This window comes from Carassius gibelio, chromosome A17 (assembly GCF_023724105.1).
Source record: "Carassius gibelio isolate Cgi1373 ecotype wild population from Czech Republic chromosome A17, carGib1.2-hapl.c, whole genome shotgun sequence".
In the NCBI taxonomy this organism is placed as follows: Eukaryota; Metazoa; Chordata; class Actinopteri; order Cypriniformes; family Cyprinidae; genus Carassius; species Carassius gibelio.
The window spans coordinates 3,179,854-3,200,030 of NC_068387.1; the positions used below are offsets into that span (position 1 = coordinate 3,179,854).

The window sequence follows — 20,177 nt, forward strand, 5'->3', positions numbered from 1 at the left end:
GATGGAAGGAGAAATGAAAAAAAAAACGGCATATCTTAGTTTTCACTCAGAAAAGGAATGTTCCCCACTATGCAAACCGTCAGTAACCAGCCACAGGCGTTAGTCTTATAAACACGGGATTTAATTCAAATGTTCACTTTCAATTGTTTCTTTGTGTTTTTGTATGTTTTTTATTGCCTTGAGGCGAGTGTAAGAATGTGTCATATACTGCTTTAATGTGACATGACGGTGCCAGTGAACACAGCACACAGAACAACACATAAAGTAGACAGTCTTCTGAGAAGTTTTACTCATGAGGTTAGATTTAGATCCTTTTATATGTGCACACACACGTGCACACACACACACACATACACGCATACAGAATTGTGTAACATTATAAATGTTTTAAATGTCACTTATGTGCTGTTTAATGCATATTGGCTGAATAAATGCATTTTTTTTAAACACACGCTCGTATATCAGTATAGTAGTTTTCCGTCAGTACTGAGAGGAAGAGAAAGAGAGACTCACTCTTGCTGTAGCAGGTGGTCAGCACTGCCTTGTCTGCCGGACTGCCGTTGATGTGCCAGATCTCACCAGCGTCGTGCAGGAGAACGCTCTTATTAATCATATTATTCTCATCATCAAAGTCAATGATGTGAATCTGCAGAAGAGAAAAAGCAGAGCGTCCAGACGGCAGTTCAAAGAGCTGGGACTAGACTCGCAGATATTTGCTTTAATATGACAGTAAATGAAATCTCAAACGCTTTTTAACTTCACACACTCCTGACACTCATTCCCCAGTTATTATTTCAACTTTGAAGCGACTGCATCTTTTGAACTAATGTTAGATGCCTAAAAGTTATATGCAGAGCACGGCACATTTGAAGAGGCAGTAGAAAGAAGTTATTTTACTGAGAGACTTCGTGTGCACTGTTGGTAATTTTCCACTGTAAGTGTTGTCATTATGTGGATAATGGAGTTGTGTTCACGTCACAAAATCATATTCTGTGTCTCATTTTTCACTAAAAACATCTAAACAGCATTAAAACAAGATCAGTTCACTTGGTGAAGCAAAACTGAAAGACATTGGGTCTTTTAATCTTGATGAATAATTTAGATAAATAATCTTTTAGGACAAGACACCAAAACCAATTGTTTAACTTTATTGCACTTTTTCTATTTGCATCTGTATATTACAATACATCCCTTCAAAGGCTGTTTTCTCAAAATGAGTCAGAAGTCTCCACTTCAGCAGCACTTTCATACATCAGACTTAGCAGTTTTATTTACCTTAATATTCTGAAGGCTTTTTTACAGAGTTTGTTCATCATTCACCTGACTTTTATGTTATTTTTTCAAAAAATCAGTGTTGTTGTTGTTTTTCTGTCTGATTTATGGAGTGAATAAAAGAGAAATACAAAATCCCCTCTGTAAAAATCTTTAACTCTAATATGTAAAAAAAAAAAAAAAACTTTTACAAAATTGTGAATTAGAAACTGGCTTTATCCAATGTTCAGATTTCTGTTCTGACTGCAAATCAGAGCATATTTATTTAGTTCACGCCTCATTTGCATGTCCAAACATACTATTTCAAAAAACCTGTAATATAAAAGAACGTGATTAGTCAATGAGGAAAGTATGGTGAGATCTGTTATTAATGCCCAGAAATGCCCAGATTCTCCAGAATATCATGCCTGAAACTATGCACAGATACATATATATTATATATATTAATATTAATAAAATAAAACAAAGTAAATAAAACAAATATTATTGTTACTGAAGTATGTTTTACAAGAAAATACCATTTCAGTTTTTCTTCTTCAAAATATCATGTTTAATTCAATGCATTACTTGCCTTTTTTAATTCTGAGTAGTTTACTAGAAATAAAATAGTGTCTACATCTTCCCCCCCAATGTTGTTATAACATTGTTATATTGAATTTTGGTTTTTGTTTTGTATCTTCTGACATGGGTCAGTAAACCAGTAGAAGTCAAATATCGGTGGTGTAAGAATCATTCTCCACATGACGATTTAGCAAAGAACGTCACATAAAAAATGTGTTTGTAAAACAAGAACCAAAAGGCATTGGTCTTTCTGGTCACCTGTGAAGGTGTATGACGTGTGAGAATGAGTGAGAGTGAGCGAATGCATACTGTACGTGAGGAGCTGAAGAGGAAGCCATTAACCTTGGGTTGGACTGCACTGAAGGAGAATTATTAGGCAACGTTATAATTTTATGGAGGGAAGCAATACAAATAAATTCTGATGGCTGGACAGGATAATTGGTGGAGTCGGAAGGTTCTGTAATGAGTGCTGGGCTTGAAGAGACTCGCTCGTGATTTATCAGCCTGAATGATCACACGGGCCTCGTCTCTCGCCGTAGTGGTCATGTGAAGGAGCGGTCAGGGGCTCGCTTTCAGAGGAGCACAGCAAGCCTCAGTACGTGGCGCTCAGGAAATGACTTGCTGCAGGGAGGGTTTATGACACGGCGAAAAAAATTCTTACTGTGCAAAACGTTGTTCTGTATATGCTTAAAGTAAGAAAAACAAAGCTATTTGGAAGCTGCCAACGGAAAAATAAAAACACAGTTGTGCTCATAACTTTACATACCCTTCACAGAATATGCAAAATACTTGTCATTGTTTCAGTGTTCAGATTCAGGTTTACTACTCAATCAACAGAAATTGCTTTTGTTTTTATTCTGTGGAAAACAAAAGAAGATTTAGAATTAAATGAGTGAATAAAACTTTTTATTTATTTTTTCAGAATAAATCCCCCTTCGTCATGTCGAATATACAGGGCTGGATGATATGGCTAACAAAAACATATCACAACATTTTTTCCATATCAGTCGATATCAATAATTATCACAATACATTTCAAATTATGAAACAGGTTTGTGTTACCTGACTTTGACTCATATCTTCAGCACAATTTGCAGTGCAGGATGCAATATTAATAATATTACTTTTTCTGTCTCTTAGAAACGCACATTTGACAGTAGCTTCAGGTTGGATGCAGGCGTAAATTTATGTTCGTTCAAAAACATGTGACATCTGTAAAAATTGTAACAACCTCATCTTTATATGATGAAATATAATTATTCTGACTGAGTTTTATTAAAATTAACCATTGGTCTTCCATAGTAGCGTATGTTTAGATCATGATAACCACAGTTAAAACCACACATAGCACCTCAATACCATGGTAAAAATATAAATACATGGCTTCTAGGTATTTGTATGAAAATCAGTAGTCTAAAAACATTGAATACATTTTTTAAAACATTTAATACATAATAAATTAATAATAGAATAAAATTTGAAACCCATTTCTGACACAATACCGTGGTGAAGTTTGTGTTGTTACAGTAAATCTATAGTAAATGATCATTCGTAAATTTTCGATTCCGATACTTTGACTTTGATACTGGTTTCTGAACGATACTTTTTTCGATACAAATTGAATGATTATTCTATTTTCTATTATTCTATTTATTTTATAATACTAATAATACTTATATCTTAATTATTAATTTATTAACTCATTTATTTTGCTAAATGTTATTACTTATCTTAATTAGCATGAATTATTACTCTTATTTATATATATATATATATATATATATATATATATATATATATATATATATATATATATTATTAATTTTATTTTAACTTTTTTAAGGTTAAACATCTTAAAGAATTCTGCAAGTATATTAACAGTTTTGATGAGCACAGCTTTTTTTTTTTTTTAAGAGGCTGTGTTTGGGAAACCTGTTTGCAAACAGTCATTAGTATTCATTACAAATCACTATTAATGGCTTAAATGTTTGTGAAATCGTCCAACTACTAAATCAAAGTCTGATATAAACAACAATAAAATTGCTCAAACAGACTCAAATACAGAGTCACCTCCAAATGCATTAAAACTGCCCCCGTACCCAAGGGCAAATGTAACAATGCAACAATAAAAGCTTACTTGCTTTTTACCTGCTGTGACAAACAAGAAGATATTTTGTATTTTTTTTGTATAACTTTCATTTTAATAAGTTTCTATATGATAGGCCTAGCATCAGTTAATGCAAAAGCTGGTGTGTAGAAGTGTATTGTGTTATATGCGTGAGCATTAATTAATAAACATGACAATCACACACAGCCCAGCTATAAAAAATGTCCTGTCAATATATAACATCATTATAGCAAATATGAGAATTCCAGATAAATCCACAGGATGCACAATAAATCCCATGTGTCCGTCCACTCACCTGGTTATCAAATTTGAGTGACTGTGTGCCCACTAGAAACCTGATGGCATCTGTCTCAGCTGTCTGAGCTGTCAGAGCACGTGCCTGAAAACATGCAGAGAGGACGACAGCCCATGCATTAATGTTACAAAGCCAAAATGCTAGACAATACAATACAATTATGACACCAAATGCCTGCGAGCTGCTACCTGGACTGCAATTCTGGGTCTCATAGGTGAGCTCATTAGTATATTTGCTGCCCATAGTTCACACAAAAATGCGCTCTAGATAAGCAGCTTATTAGGTTCATGATTGCTAGGTAGGAAGCATTGCAATCTAGACAAGCAGCTCACTTGATATCCAAAAGTGCTGTTTCTAGGTAGCTTACTAGATGCCCAAAACTGCTGTCTAGCTAAACATATCATTTAAATGACCTAATGACATCTGGATAGACAGCAAACAATACTGTCTGGGTAGGCAGCTCACTAAACACAGCTAAAAATACATAAATATTGTGAGATCCACTGTTATTTTAGTATCAGCGAGATGCTGTTAAATATTTTTTTTTATTTTAATTTAATGGTATTTCATTTAATTTGTTTTATTTAGTTAAATAATTCATTTAATTGTCATTTTAATTTAAGGTTTTAGTAAATTTAAGGGTTTTCCCCCCCTAGTCTATATTAATTTTTAGTTTTAGTTAGTTTTGTTCATCAAGTTCAACTGTATGGAAATGATCTAAAATAAGAGCTAGCTGAAATACGTTTATTTTATTGGGTTATGTTTTATTTCAGTTAAAGTTTATTTTATTTGGTTTAGTTTAGTTAGCTGTAATAACTCTGGTCTAATCTTAAGTAGGTTAACAATGGTACAAAAAAAAAATATACAAATCTGGTACTAAACAAACAAAACAAAACAAAACGTGATTTATGAATACATCTGGTGTATATCTTTTATTTGGTAAATGTCTTTTATTTTGGCATTTATTTATAAACATGACAAACGTAATATATTGCAGTGCTATGGTATTAGCATCTGATCCTACACTTATTAATGTGTATACTTACATTGTGACAGATGTATAAAACGGAAAAGGAAAACAGCTCTCCAGGTGTTATTTTTAATACAAAATCTAGTTTTTAATAAGGTAACTATCACAACAGTCAAACACAGTTCCCAGTTCACTGTGAAACAGCTCGTGTGTTGTGTGCATAAATGAAAAGGTAAACAATGCTACAGTAACGTTACCTGAAACTCCAGGCCGTAAATAACTGGTGCATCATCCTCCATCTTCACTCAGCCAGACACTTATTTATTTATCATATAATTAAGAGTGAAACATTCTCCTGTTCAGCAAATACTACTAACAGCTACAGCAGTTCCGCGAGAGTGAAACAAGACTTACGCAAACTGCGCTTGGAAACTCTCTTAACACTCTTCACTACGACATCGTTCTTAGGGGTTGTTAACGTAAGTGTTGTTCGAGAATACCAGGCTCCGACGTAGCGAAGATTTTTGACACCTTTCGCACACCGTAGGGTTATTCTTCCTACATCCGCGCGCATGCGTGTGTTTACATTGCTAGCGTTCATTTCACAGAAGGTAAAGTCTTGTTGTTTTATTTATTTACTGTTTTATAATATTATATATATTTCTCTCTATGCTGACGTATGGTGAAGAATCAGAGGGTCTCCGAAATTTCAGCATTGCGTTTTAGTTAACGTTACAGAGCTCTTCAGATATTCAGCATGTGATTATTTTTATTGTTAAACAGCATTTCAATCGTGTTTCTGTTTACATTGTTTCCTCCAGAATGTTCGGATTACAGGGAATCTTTTGATATTATGTCATTCGTATTATTTAGATAAAACGAGAAAAGGTTTACAGGTTATTATTATTATTATTATTATTATTATTATTATTATTATTATTAAGCTTAAAGGCTACTTGTAAAATCATGATATTTCTCTATATTTAGTCTTTTTGATTTGTGTTATAGCATTTCGATAAATGATTGTTTCCTTAGATATTTTGTGAACTATAGAAATGCAAAAGGCTATAGAAAATGCAAAATGCCTTGTGCTATATTAAGGGGGTCTAAAAAACACTCTGAATTTCAGATAATTGTTTTAAATATTAACATTTCCATTTAATTGCAGTTAATATGCAATTAAGTGTCCAAAACCATTACATTCAGTTCACACTTTTATATTTTTAATGTAGATTATTTTCACAATAAGTATGCTGAAGTCTCCTCCTAGGATGTTTATGTGACTATAGTTTATTTATTAGTCAGTGATCCCTGTTTTGTCTGAACATCCAGACTGTACTCATGGACAGCAGTGAAGGTCAGAGGCCTGTTTCTCTGGACATAGATGGAGCAGACGAGACGCTAGAAGCCTCCGTCCCGTCCCAGACCGACCCGACAGAAGACTCTTTCCAAGAGGAGAGCATCGATCTGGACGCCGAAGCGTTTGTTTCGCCGCAGGATGACAGCTGTCACTCTGAGAGCCTGATGGACAAGCTGAATGACCAGATGATGGAGAGCGTGATGATTTCTGACTCCCCGAATAGCGAGGAAGAGGACGTGGTCCCCATCGACTCGCTTTTGGAGCAGAATGAAAACGAGGAGGCCAAAACACCTGACGGAGATACAGAAGGAAGAAACGAAGACGTAAGCACAGCCAGCACTGCTGAACCTGACGAGGCATCTGAAGCTTTATGTAAAGAAGAGAGCGAGGAGGAGAAGATTGTGCAGGTGGATGACAAAAGGGAAACTGTTTCACCAGACGACCCAAAACCAGAGGTTCCCAAAACTCAGGATACATCGCTTGAGCTGGATAAGGATACGCCCCCGAAAGACGAGGCCGTCCCGGTGTGTACCATCTTCAGTCAAGGTGTGCAACCCAAAGCACAAGCTCTGATTCCCGACGGCTTTCAGCCCACGCTGGTAAAATCTCCAAGTTTTACCATCGGCAACACAGAAACCCCCAACAGACTGGTTCCTCAGGTGTGCCAGCCGAGCCCCAGCCTCAGCAAGTTCTTCACGGACAGCAGCGCGGTCAACCCCGCATCAGACTTCTTCGATTCTTTCACAACGTCCACGTCTTTCATATCGATCAGCAACCCAAACACAGAGTCGCCCAAGACAGCCGCCCCTCCAGAGTCTCCTCTCTTATCTGCTCCCACCGCGGCAGGCACGTACTTCACCCCCGTCGCCCCCAAACCTGGAGGAAGTCCCGTAGAGCCCATGAACAAGCTCCAGGCTGTGTTCCCGAGCGGAGACGACCCCTTCGGAAGCGCTCTGATCACCAGTGACCTGGATAAGCGCTATGACGCATGGCTTCCCTCAGAAGACACCAGGAGAGTGCTGATATCGGTGGCCACACAGCAGATCAGTCCTGTCCAGATAGACCGAGAGCAGCTGGCCATGCCTGGACTCAAGTTTGACAACCTGCAGGTCAGTGCAACAGTACAGCTCCCATAATGAACAGTGTGTCATCATTAAAGGGTATCATTGCCATTGACTTGTATTGTGTTCTAATGTCAATAGTGTATAAATGAACAAAGTGTATTCTGCACCAAGAAATCCCTTTTTATTTGTCAGCACAAATATGCCACACTCTTAAAAAAAAGTTATTTTTTGCTGTTGATGGTTCCAAGAAGAACCTTTAACATCCATGGAACCTTTCTTGTGCAAAAAGGTTCTTTAGATGATTCTTCTTCACAAGAAGAACTCTTCACTGAAAGATTATAAGAGAGGGAACCCAAAGTGGTTAACCGTGCAGATGACGTGAAACATCTCACCCGGTGGCTTTTTGACCCCCAGGGCTTTTGTGAAAACTACAGCTCTTCCTTGCACATTTTTTGCATCGCTGCTCACAGTTGGATCGAGCCCAGTGCATTCTGGGTGTTGAATTTGCAGCACTTTTTGTCTGTTTCCTCAAGTCATGCAGTTCTGATTAAAACAACTGCAAGTTTTATTAATTGCCAATCTTGCTTTTAAGCTTATTTGAGTGAATTACCCATTTATCATGGAATACATGAAGATACTTTTTATTAGGTCTGCATGATAAATCTCCATCACCACGATCATATTTCGCGCATGTTTTGCACAGATTGTCAGTGAACAACGGATCTGTGTAGTAAATGCTTCTCATTGTGAAAGCGCGCAGGTGATGGAGATTTACTGCCGATAACAGAACTGGCTTTACTGACATGATGCGCATTAAATATCGCACAATTTATCGTACAGCCCTGTTTATTATGCATATTACTGGGTTTTGAGTAAACAATAAAAACATACAGGTTTGGTGCAATATCAGCATATAATGACACAATTTTCTTCAGTAGCATAATTAAAGAATACACTAGAAGCTTTCTGTTTAAATAGTAAATATGACAGCGCAGCACATAATCTACCATTCGAAAATGTCTGGAAAGTTTCAATAAAAATTAATACTTTTTATTCTGCAAGGATGCATTAAATTGTACAAAAGTGACAGTAAAGGCATTTACAATATTATTTGACATAAATGCTGTTCTGTCGAACACTGTATTCATAAAAGAATCCTGAACAATAAAATGTGAGAATGATTCAGAATGATTTCTGAAGATCATGTGACACCGAAGACTGGAGGAATGATGCAGAAAATACAGCTTAGCCTCACAGAAATAAATTACATGGAAAACAGTTATTTTAAATTGTAATATTATATCACAGTATTATGTTTTTTACTCTATTTTTATCAATCAGTCTATAAATAAAAAGAATCTTTCAGATCTTTAACTTGCAGTAAATATGTGTCTAGTAAATAATCTATTTTTAGATAACAAAGGTATAGTGAATAAACCAGAGACGGTCGTCCCTTTTCTTTGCTCTTGGTGTTGTTACTCTATGAGTGAAGCAGAAACTAAAGCTCTCTGGTTTACAGGGCGATGCGGTGAAAGATCTCATGCAGCGGTTTTTGGGCGACCAGGCTGCTATGAAGAGACAGGTGCTCTCGGCCAACTCAGTGGAGCAAAACTTCCTCGGTCTCAAGCGGCTGATAGTGAGTAGCACATCACATTTATTCCTTCATTGATCTTCACATTTTAGTTTTTTTTTTAGTGGCATTTATAGCGGAGCTCCACTTTTTAAACTTGTTCTCCATCTCCATTTCTTTTTGAGTTAATTGACTGTTCAGACTCTAATTAATCATTCAGTGCAAAACTCAGAGCAGCTGCCATGCAGTGTATTTGAGCCATTAATTGGTAAAATAGGAGTGTTTCTCTGAGACTGGTGCAGGACAGACAATCAAAATATCATATACCTGTAGTCACTCACAACATAGTTATGTGAATGTATTCCTGAATTTTAATCTCTTGGATTATTGTAGAAAATAAACTCTGTGACTAACAAAAGTTTAGGATAAATGAACACAAATTATGCAATTTCAAGCCTACGTTTATTTAACTTGCAGAAGTAAAAAGCTAAAAGCAGGCTATACAATAAATGAACCACACCATGATTATATGACTTTAATGTCACCACCATTAAGTGCCCAACAACTCCTTCAGGATTTATAAAAAAATATATATATGTATTTTTTTCCTTGAACGTTTGAAAGAGTACAATTATAAACAAAAGCGATTAGTGTGTAAATGAGTTTACACGTTCAATGGAATAAAACAAGCATAAAACATTCAAATATACTGCGCTTGTGTTAAACAGACTTTATTTCAGGCAAAAAGCCATTGAGGACTTTAGGATGATGGAACTGGAAGTGCTTCCCAGGTTTCGGCCTACAAAAATATGAATCCCTGCAGCACAGAAAATAGTCACATTCAAGCGTTTAAGTGCTTAAGTGTTTTTGTTTAATCCAGTTATTTAAAGTTTACTTCACTGCTTCGAATCCAATCAGTTTCATTCTTATTGATTGAGGCGATCACATGAAGGTATTTCAGTTCGATTGAGCCACTGATATGATAATAAGTAATTATTGTGGGTGCATGCAAACATCCTGATGTTATATCACTAACAAAGTCATCACACACACATACAGTATTTATCAGGAATATTCAGTATATCCATGTACATGTTATATCCCATCATTTTGCCCATCTCTATTTGAGATTGTGTGTGTGTGTGTGTGTGGGCATGTTTTTGTGACACATCAGGACACAACTTTGTATAATGACATGGGTATGACACAGGTATTACAAGGAGAGGGTGACTTATGAGGACATAACCCATGTCCCCATTTTTCAAAACACTTATAAATCATACAGAATGAGTTTTTTTTTTTTTTTGAGAAAGTAAAAATGCACAAAGTTTCCTGTGAGGGTTAGGGTTGGTGTAGGGCCATAGAATATACAGTTTGTACAGTATAAAAACCATTACACCTATGGGATGAACACACTTTTCACAAAAACAAACGTGTGTGTGTGTGTGTGTGTGTGTGTGTTTGTGTTTGTGTGTGTGTGTGTGTGTGTGTGTGTGTGTGTGTGTGTGTGTGTTTGTGTGTGTGTGTGTGTGTGTGTGTGTGTTTGTGTGTGAAGTGTCAGCTATATATCTATGGGCCCAAAATTACTGCCTCATTGATTTACCTCTGAACACACAGACAGACCTGAAACACACAGCCTTGCCCGCTGTGCCCACGACCTTCACCGAATGACAAGGAGACAGTGTGTGTGTGTGTGTGTGTGTGTGTGTGTGGCTTTGCCAGTGGAAGCATGAGCTCTAATCCCCAGATCCTGGGCTTCACAGATTAGATCGAGAAGCTCTGGAGCAGAGAAATACATGTGAGACACACACAGAGGATCAGTCCTCTGAATATAGCGAGGCATTCATGGACGGTGTGTTAATTTACATTCTTGCATTTGGCAGATGCTTTTAGCCAAAGCGACCCACATTTCATCCGAAGTATACATACATTAGTTCATGTATTTCCTGGAAATCAAACCCATGACCTTGGCGTTAACAGTGCCATGCATTACTGCTTGAGCAACATGAGTCATAATATGTTTGTGTGCCCCTAAACTAAACATTTAACTAGGGGTGTTCATTTCGGTTATTTTTCCTGATCGACAACCAACGCTCATTAACCGATTATTAACCGTTAACCGACAAGATTGTTTTAAATTAGAATTAAATTAAATTAGAAAATATGTGTCTGTGACCCATTAACAATGCTAACATTTGTTTCCCAGGGATTAATTTTACATGCAGCATTGCAGCAAACAACAGAACATGAGGATTCACAGGTCATATCACGCACCTGCAGCCCTTCTGAGAAAAAACATAATAAAGCTAGGCTACATATAGTGAATAAATAGGCCTATACGAGAAATATATTTTAACTTGAATATTAAATGTAGAAAAATGAATGAAAAACTGTGCAACAAGTAGCCTATTATGAGTTTCGGTTTATTTTTGTGCTGCACATAAAATTAAAAAAAAAAACGGACGGCAGAAAGCAGCATCCTGGGTTTTTTTAGCCTTAATTTTACAAAAGCACAAAGATTTGTTTTTATTGTGAATGTATGCAAATAAATGCAAACTGTTTACAATTCAGATTATCTTTTTGATTTATAGGAGTAGTTGCTTCCACTGGGAAAAAAAAATAAATTACTAAAAAAAAAATCTAGTGATGGTACCGGCGTCGCATGCACGCAACCAGTTAAGTTTTGCTACCTTGACAGTGCAGCCTGGTTATTATCATAAGAAAATACAGTCAGTCAAACATGAAAAAATAGCTGTACCTGTGATGTTATGCAAAACATTTTGTTTTATGTGGAAATTGCATCGCAAATAAGGAAACATTTGATTTTATGTCAAATTAGAGACCCAACATTGGTTTCAGTTTCGGTTTATCCTAAATTAATTAGTTTTGGCTTGACGTTTATATTGCTATAGATTCTTATATTTTTAATATTTTTAATTCTTGTTCTTTTCTAAATACTGTTAATTTAAAAGATTGTTGTGGGGTGAGGAGAACTAACGTAGACTATAGCTATATTTACAGTTTATTATAATGTTTGTAAGCCTATCGCTTAGCCATTTGGCTTAAAAGCACTTTTTTTATATATATGCCTGGCATAGGCCTATTTGAACCATGCAGCAAACCAGAAAATCGAGCCGAGGGATCTCATAAAAAGCCAACTGTCTCACAATCGTAACAGCAGCACTTACATACACCAAACTTTACAGTTTTATTCCTGTCTAAATTCTGAAGGAAATTACGGAGTAATAAAAAGAGTGATAAAATCCCAAATCCCCGCTGTAAAAACTTGAACTTTATATATCAACAAAATTAAACAAGAATTTTTAACCTTTATCCATTGCTCAGATTTTTTTGTTCTTGAAGTGTATGCAAATGTGAGCATTTTTGATAAGACACTGCCTCATTTGCATATTAAAAATTAACATTTCAGAAAAGGTCCTAATATTGTTTTGGGGGTGTCTTACAATAGGTTTGCATGCATGCAAGGTCAAAAAATGATTTTGCTTTCTCAAAATATGCATTTAATATCACCTCATTTTCCAGCGTTTCTCAAATGATTAGTTCAAAGCAGTTCTGAGATTCAGATTCTCTTGAAACCCCTCCTTTCTGTAAGCCTACTCTGCTCTGATTGGTCAGATGGCCCAGTCTGCTGTGATTGGTCCACCGCGTACAGCGCGTGTCTGAAACATTTACATTTACATTTATTCATTTAGCAGACGCTTTTATCCAAAGCGACTTACAGATGAAGACAGTGGAAGCAATCAAAAACAACAAAAAAAGCAATGATATATAAGTGCTATAACAAGTCTCAGTTAGGTTAACACAGTACACGTAGCATGGGATTTTAAAGGAACACTCCACCGTTTTTTGAAATAGGGCTTATTCACATTATTTCCTACATTTAGATAGGTGGGCAAATGCATTTTTGTGTCAGTGCATGCATTGTTTTAGTTTGACTTGGTCGGCGTTAGCTTAGCTTAGCACAATGAATGGAATCCTTTGTTGCCAGCTAGCATGGCCTGAGTAAAAGTGATCAAAAAAAAAAAAAAAAAAACACCTAATTACTTCTTGTGGCCTGCGTATTCACAGCGAGTACAAATAGCGATCCAGATTAACACTAGGCGATTTCCTAGGCACATATTGACTTGGGACTATATTATGGGGAAGCACAGGCGAAGCACTGCTGCTTAGGCGAAGCACTGCTACTTCGGCGCAGAGATATCACGCAACACATGAAATCCCACGACTTCCGTCAACATACCGGCGTGAATAGTAGCTGCCTGGCTATTTTCCTTACAGTACACGAATGGCGATGAACATGGCTGATTTTGAGAGAGACGAAGAGGGTGACTTCTCAGACAGTCAAGAACCAGAACCATACCTATTTGAACCAGAGTTTACAGAAGACGAGCTGCGTGCTTTGGAAATAGAACGACAGGAGGAGGAGGTTGAGATCGCTCAACAGCCTGAGGACGTGAGGATGAGAGCCAACATGAACTGGTGGTGTGAATGTGGGGGAATATGCCAATCTATGCCGACGGAAATAGAGTGTCTGTGCTGTAGAGAGTGGGACATGTTTTTGCCATTGATGACCAGGCTCAACACGTCAGATCAAGATGAGCGTGCCCGAAGTTGTGTCACATCTACAGAGGATTTCACGGCGCTGATCCATTCTGAAGTACTCGATTTTTTTTTTCGGTGTGACAAAGTGAACTGGAAAAAACGCCCCACGCCGAATGGACCAAATGGACAGCTGTCCACAGAGTAAGTGATTATTTTAATCATGACGCATGTATAGATCGACCCATATTATACCTGTATTCACATAGAGTTGATGTTTTCATGTGTTGCGTGATATCTCTGCGCCGAAGTAGCAGTGCTTCGCCTAAGCAGCAGTGCTTCGCCTGTGCTTCCCCATAATATAGTCCCAAGTCAATATCTGCCTAGGAAATCGCCTAGTGTTAATCTGGATCGCTATTTGTACTCGTTGTGAATACGCAGGCCACAAGAAGTAATTAGGTGGGTTTTTTTTTTTTTTTTTTTTGATCACTTTTACTCAGGCCATGCTAGCTGGCAACAAAGGATTCCATTCATTGTGCTAAACTAAGCTAACGCCGACCCAGTCAAACTAAAACAATGCATGCACTGACACAAAAATGCATTTGCCCACCTATCTAAATGCAGGAAATAATGTGAATAAGCCCTATTTAAAAAAACGGTGGAGTGTTCCTTTAACTAATATAATAAATAAAAAGAAAACCGATAAAATAAAAAAATAAAAGAATAGAGCAAGCTAGTTAGAGGTCTTTACACACACACACACACACACACACACACACACATAAACAATTGCATAATAAATGAAAAGAAAATAGAATACAAAAAGATTAGAAAGTTAGTTAGATTTTTTAAAGAATAGAATTATAATAGTGAGTGTTAAAGTTAGAGGGTCAAATAAAGATGGAAGAGATGTGTTTTAAGCCGATTCTTGAAGATGGCTAAGGACTCAGCTGCTCGGATTGAGTGGGGAAGTTCATTCCACCAGAAGGGAACATTTAATTTAAAAGTCCGTAAAAGTGACTTTGTGGTTCTTTGGGATGGCACAATCAAGCGACGTTCACTTGCAGAACGCAAGCTTGTAGAGGGCACATAAGTCTGAAGTAACAAATTTAGGTAAATGGGTGCAGAGCCAGTTGTAGTTTTGTAGGAAAACATCAATGCCTTGAATTTTATGCGAGCAGCTATTGGAAGCCAGTGCAAATTGATAAACAGAGGTGTGACGTGTATTCTTTTTGGCTCATTAAAAATTAATCTTGCTGCCGCGTTCTGAATTAATTGTAAAGGTTTGATAGAAGGTCTGTGTAATGATATTAAAACTCCATATACATCGGGAAGAAGGAGGCGGGAACCGGCGGACAATCAAAACATTTTAATAATCAAAAATAAATACAAAACGACGCGTCAGCCCCTCACGGCGACTGACGCGCACAAATAAAACGCAAACATAAAATAATGTCCCAGGCCTGGTCCTCTCTCGTCCTTCACGGTCGTCACTCCAGTTTTATATCCTTCCATCTCCTACGTGGGACTCGATACTGGCGGTGGGGCGCAGGTGTAGCTCATCTCCAATCACTACACCTGGCCTCACTCCTCGTTCCCACGCCTCTCGGCCCCGCCCCACTCGCCACAGTCTGGAAGACCTCCCAAGAGAGCATTGCAATAGTCCAGCCTGGACAGAACAAGAGCTTGAACAAGGAGTTTTGCAGCATGTTCCGAAAGAAAGGGCTTGATCTTCTTGATGTTGAATAAAGCAAATCTGCAGGATCGGACAGTTTTAGCAATGTGCTCTGAGAAAGTCAGCTGATCATCAATCATTACTCCAAGGCTTCTTGCTGTTTTTGAAGGAGTTATGGTTGATGTGCCTAACTTGATGGTGAAATTGTGATGGAACGATGGGTTTGCTGGAATCACAAGCAGTTCTTTCTTGGCAAGGTTGAGTTGAAGGTGATGGTCCATCATCCAGGAAGAAATGTCAGTTAGACAAGCTGAGATGCGAGTAGCTACCGTCAGATCATCAGGATGGAATGAGAGGTAGAGTTGAGTGTCATCACCATAGCAGTGGTATGAAAAGCCATGTTTCTGAATGACAGAACCTAATGATGCCATGTAGACAGAGAAGAGAAGTGGTCCAAGAACTGAGCCCTGAGGCACCCCAGTAGTTAGATGCTGAAACTTGGACACCTCACCTCTCCAAAATACTTTGAAGGACCTATCTGATAGGTAAGACTCAAACCATTGAAGTGTTGTTCCTGAGATGCCTTTCGCCAGTAGCGTTGATAGGAGGATCTGGTGGTTAACCGTGTCAAAAGCAGCGGACAGATCAAGCAGGATAAGTACTGAAGATTTGGATTCTGCTCTTGCCAGTCTTAGAGCTTCAACAACTGAGAGCAAGGCCGTCTCAGTTGAATGTCCACTTCTGAAGCCAGATTGGTTGCTGTCAAGGAGATTGTTGTGTGTGAGAAATGTAGAGACTTGTTTGAACACAGCTCGTTCAAGTGTTTTTGCAATAAAAGGAAGAAGGAAAACTGGTCTGTAGTTCTCTAAAAGAGATGGGTTGAGGTTGGGTTTCTTAAGTAGTGGAGTTATACATGCCTGTCTAAATGATGAGGGAAAAACACCAGTGTGGAGGGAAGTGTTGATGATGTGAGTGAGTGCAGGTACAACTTCAGGAGAAATGGCTTGCAGGAGATTAGATGGAATAGGATCAAGCGGGCAAGTTTTATGGTGATTAGAAAGGATGAGTTTTGACACTTCTGCCTCAGAGAGTGAAGAGAAGGATGTAAATGAGTGTAAGTTTGCTGGTGATATGAGCTTGACTGATTGTGGTGTGGAAAATTGTGCACTAATGTGTTTAATTTTATTAATGAAAAACGTTGCAAAGTCGTCAGCTATTAGAGATGAAGCAGGAGGAGGAGGAGGAGGACAAAGAAGTGAGGAAAATGTTTTAAAAAGCATGCGAGAGTTAGATGAATTGTTAATTTTGTTATGGTAGTATGTCCTTTTAGCAGAGGAGACATTAGCAGAGAAAGAAGATAGGAGTGACTGATACACAATAAGATCAGTAGTATTTTTGGATTTGCGCCACACCCTTTCAGGAGCTCTAAGCTTAGAACGGTGTTCACATAGAACATCAGATAACCAAGGGGCAGAAGGGGTGTTACGGGTTGGCCTGGAAGATAAGGGGCAAACAGTGTTTAAACAAGATGTAAGAGTGGAGCAGAAAGTATCAGTAGCACTTTTAGCATCCAAAGATGCAAACAGTTTAGGGGAAGGAAGTGAAGATGAAACCATTGCAGATAGCCGGGAGGGTGAAAGTGTGCGTAGGTTATGTCAAAAGATGACATGTGGAGGGGTAAGTGATGTGTCAGGGATCATGTTGAGGTTAAGAGTGAGGAGGAAGTGATCCGACGTGTGCAGTGGAGTAACCAGAACATGATCAGTAGAGCAGTGTTGTGTATAAATAAGGTCCAATTGGTTGCCTGATTTGTGAGTAGCAGTAGTTGACACTCGGTTGAGATCAAAAGAGGCAAGCAGAGAGTGGAAATCAGCAAACAGAGGTTTATCTAGATGGATGTTGAAATCCCCAAGTATAACTAGGGGAGTACCATCCTCAGAAAAGGTTGAGAGCAACACATCTAATTCATCCAAAAAGTTACCCAGTGGTCCTGTTTGTTGATAGACAACTACAAAATGTATTTTAAAAGGGTAGGTAACAGTAACTGAATGAGATTCAAACAGCTGTTGATACCCAAAGATGGTAAAGGATTAAATTTCCAATCATCAGAGATGAGCAGACCAGTACCTCCACCTCTTCCAGTCAAACGGGGAGAGTGGGAAAATGAGAAATTATTGGAGAGTGCTGCAGGTGTAGCAGTGTCCTCTGGTTTGATCCAGGTCTCTGTTAGGGCCATGAGATGAAGCTTTGAGTGGTACGAGTGGTAATGATAGTAGGGATCTGGAAACACAAAGTGAGAATTGGTTATAAACAAAAAACAACTGAAACAGAAATGAAACAAGGAGAAAGAAAAAAGATTAATCAAAGCAATACTTATCCCTGCCAGTGTGCCTGCCCTGTGGAGTCGCACGGTAGAGTCGATGGTCTTTACACTCTTTAGTCTTCACACGAGGAGGGCTTAACTGGAGGGATGCCGCGACCGCTGCCACGGTATACTAATCTTTTTTTGAACCCGCCAAAACGGAAATTGAATTCAGCTGAACGTACTTTACTGTTTATCACAACAAAGGTCTAAGCAAGCGCACAACACTGACAACGTATGCGATAGAGTACGAGACCAAACGCAGCACGTCTCAACACAGTAAACAAACAAGTGTTTCGAAATGATACGCCCGTTGTACTGTTGTCTTTTTTGAATGCTCGATAGAAAATAAAAAAACTCTATTATTTATCACACAAGTCAAGTCACCTTTATTTGTATAGAGTTTTGTATAACACTGCTTGTGTCAAAGCAGCTTTCAGCAGTCATTTTTCTAGCCGATAGACCTTTTTTGCTCTGATTGCATGTTTCCGGTGTGCAGACAGTTTCGGCTACCTGAGATCTGTTAGTTAAAATTGTTACCCTTTTTACCCAAAGTGCTAAAACTTTGTAATACAAATGGATGGAAATTCGATATGCAGTTCATATAAATGAATCTTAAACTTTGGCCTATTTTTGTGTGCATGTGTTTGTGTGTGCCTGGTATTCCCTACATTATGGCGACAAAATGAAATTAAAAAGACTAAAATAGTATTTTCTTGTAAAATATACTGTAATAATCTTTGTTATATTTACAACTTCAAAAAAAAAAAAAAAAAAACAATTTTTACAGTGTACACAATGGTTCACGGTGAAGGCTGATGTCATCACTCACCTCAGAATTTCTTGCTTGATTTTAATAATGATTCATTACATTTCTGACGGTTTTAATTGAGAGGTCAAGCTGTGAAATCTTATAAATGTTCATAGAATCTTAGAAACCCAGTGTATGTGTGCATAAGTGACACATAACCTTTAACAAATTTATCACTTTGCATTGGAAATGCCTCAAAAAGTGTGTGTGTGTATGTATATATATATATATATATGTATTATTTACATAGGACACGTAAGGTATAATTGTTAAAATAGTCTAGGACTGGAGCAGAAGTACATGCTGATCCAGATCTGTCATCCGCAGAGAGAAGAGATGTGTGTGTCTTTACAGTAAGGAGAGTCTCAAACACAAACATGCTTGCTGTTGAGAGAAAATCACTCATTCTGCAGAAGACTGAGGTCTCAACCACCCTTGTGTCCCCTTGTCTGCTCATTTTATCTTCTTTTATTCTCTTTTTCTTCTGATCTGGCTCTTGTCTTCTCCGTATGGGGTTCTAGTGATTATTTTTGGTCTTATTTCTCGCGGCACCATCCTGACTTCCTCTCCAGCTGTTCACAATAATGTTACTCTAGCTTATTTTATGTGCTCACAAAGGACTGAATCTCTCGCTTCATCTCTCAGTTCAGTGCAGATGGTGAGACCGTTTATGGATTTGCAAAAAATAGCATTTCATTTATATTGAAACAGTCATATTGAGATTGAAGGTCGCAGGTCTAAATGTGACAGGATTCTAGAGTGAAGTTACATCCAGTTTTACTGTTGATCCATTTAAGTGGACACAATCATTCATAATTGGTTCAAAAAATAAATAAAAATCCAGAGAACGTTATTGACTTAAATGTACCACATTGTGTTTAGCAATATAAATTAAGTGAATTTGATTTTAACATGAATTGATGGAATATACTATGTATGTTTTTATATTGCAAAGCTAAATAGTAATTTGCTGTTACTGGATGGTTGATTCATCAGCTTTTCGACTCCGTCTATTCGACTTCACAGATCCATCATTCAGCCTGGATCTCTGCAGACACTGGGCGATGATGCTTGTCTGTTGTCATCTATTTTCCCTTTGCATTCAGTTCATGTGCAATGTTTGGTTGATGATTTATCACCACTGACTGTGTGAACATTTATTTTCATATTAGTAGATTTGTCTGAAATGATAACAGAACTTAGATGCAGAACTTAGATGATGTGACAACAGTAGCATGTAGAAAGCGCTATAGGTTAGCCTGGGTTAAACGTTCAGTAATTAACCTCTGGTCATCAGGGTCTATCCCAGTCTTTGGTCTCGCTGGTTGTTTGACCTCATTGCTGCATTCTTGCCTCTTTACAATCCCCCACTGGGTTTAAGATGTGTCTGTATTTGCTCAGACTCCGATCAGCCTTATTTCCTGACAGACACTTCTGTTCACTCAGAAAGCTAACAAGGAATCAGAAACTTGTTGTTGTTGTTAGTTGTTTCTCCAGAAGTGAAGAGGCTGTGTGGGTCAATATCAAGAAACATTGCTTTTGTGTGCTG

At 37.8% G+C, this 20,177-nt stretch overlaps 2 protein-coding genes across 2 annotated transcripts in view; one reads left to right on the forward strand and one right to left on the reverse strand.

Moving 5' to 3' along the window:
• LOC128031386 (EARP-interacting protein homolog) overlaps positions 1-5,741 on the reverse strand; it is a 36,765-nt gene extending 31,024 nt beyond the window's left edge. Inside the window, exons 1-3 of the mRNA XM_052619617.1 lie at positions 5,484-5,741; positions 4,257-4,340; positions 514-646 (exon numbers count right to left, since the gene is read on the reverse strand). Coding sequence (XP_052475577.1) covers positions 514-646; positions 4,257-4,340; positions 5,484-5,525 — 259 coding nt within the window. The 5' untranslated portion in view covers positions 5,526-5,741. The remainder of the gene's footprint in view (positions 1-513; positions 647-4,256; positions 4,341-5,483) is intronic.
• Positions 5,742-5,786: 45 nt separating this feature from the next.
• Positions 5,787-20,177, forward strand: part of LOC128031379 (trafficking protein particle complex subunit 12) — a 32,595-nt gene continuing 18,204 nt past the window's right edge. Inside the window, exons 1-3 of the mRNA XM_052619599.1 lie at positions 5,787-5,837; positions 6,559-7,695; positions 9,170-9,286. Of these exons, the coding sequence (XP_052475559.1) occupies positions 5,799-5,837; positions 6,559-7,695; positions 9,170-9,286 (1,293 nt within the window). The 5' untranslated portion in view covers positions 5,787-5,798. The remainder of the gene's footprint in view (positions 5,838-6,558; positions 7,696-9,169; positions 9,287-20,177) is intronic.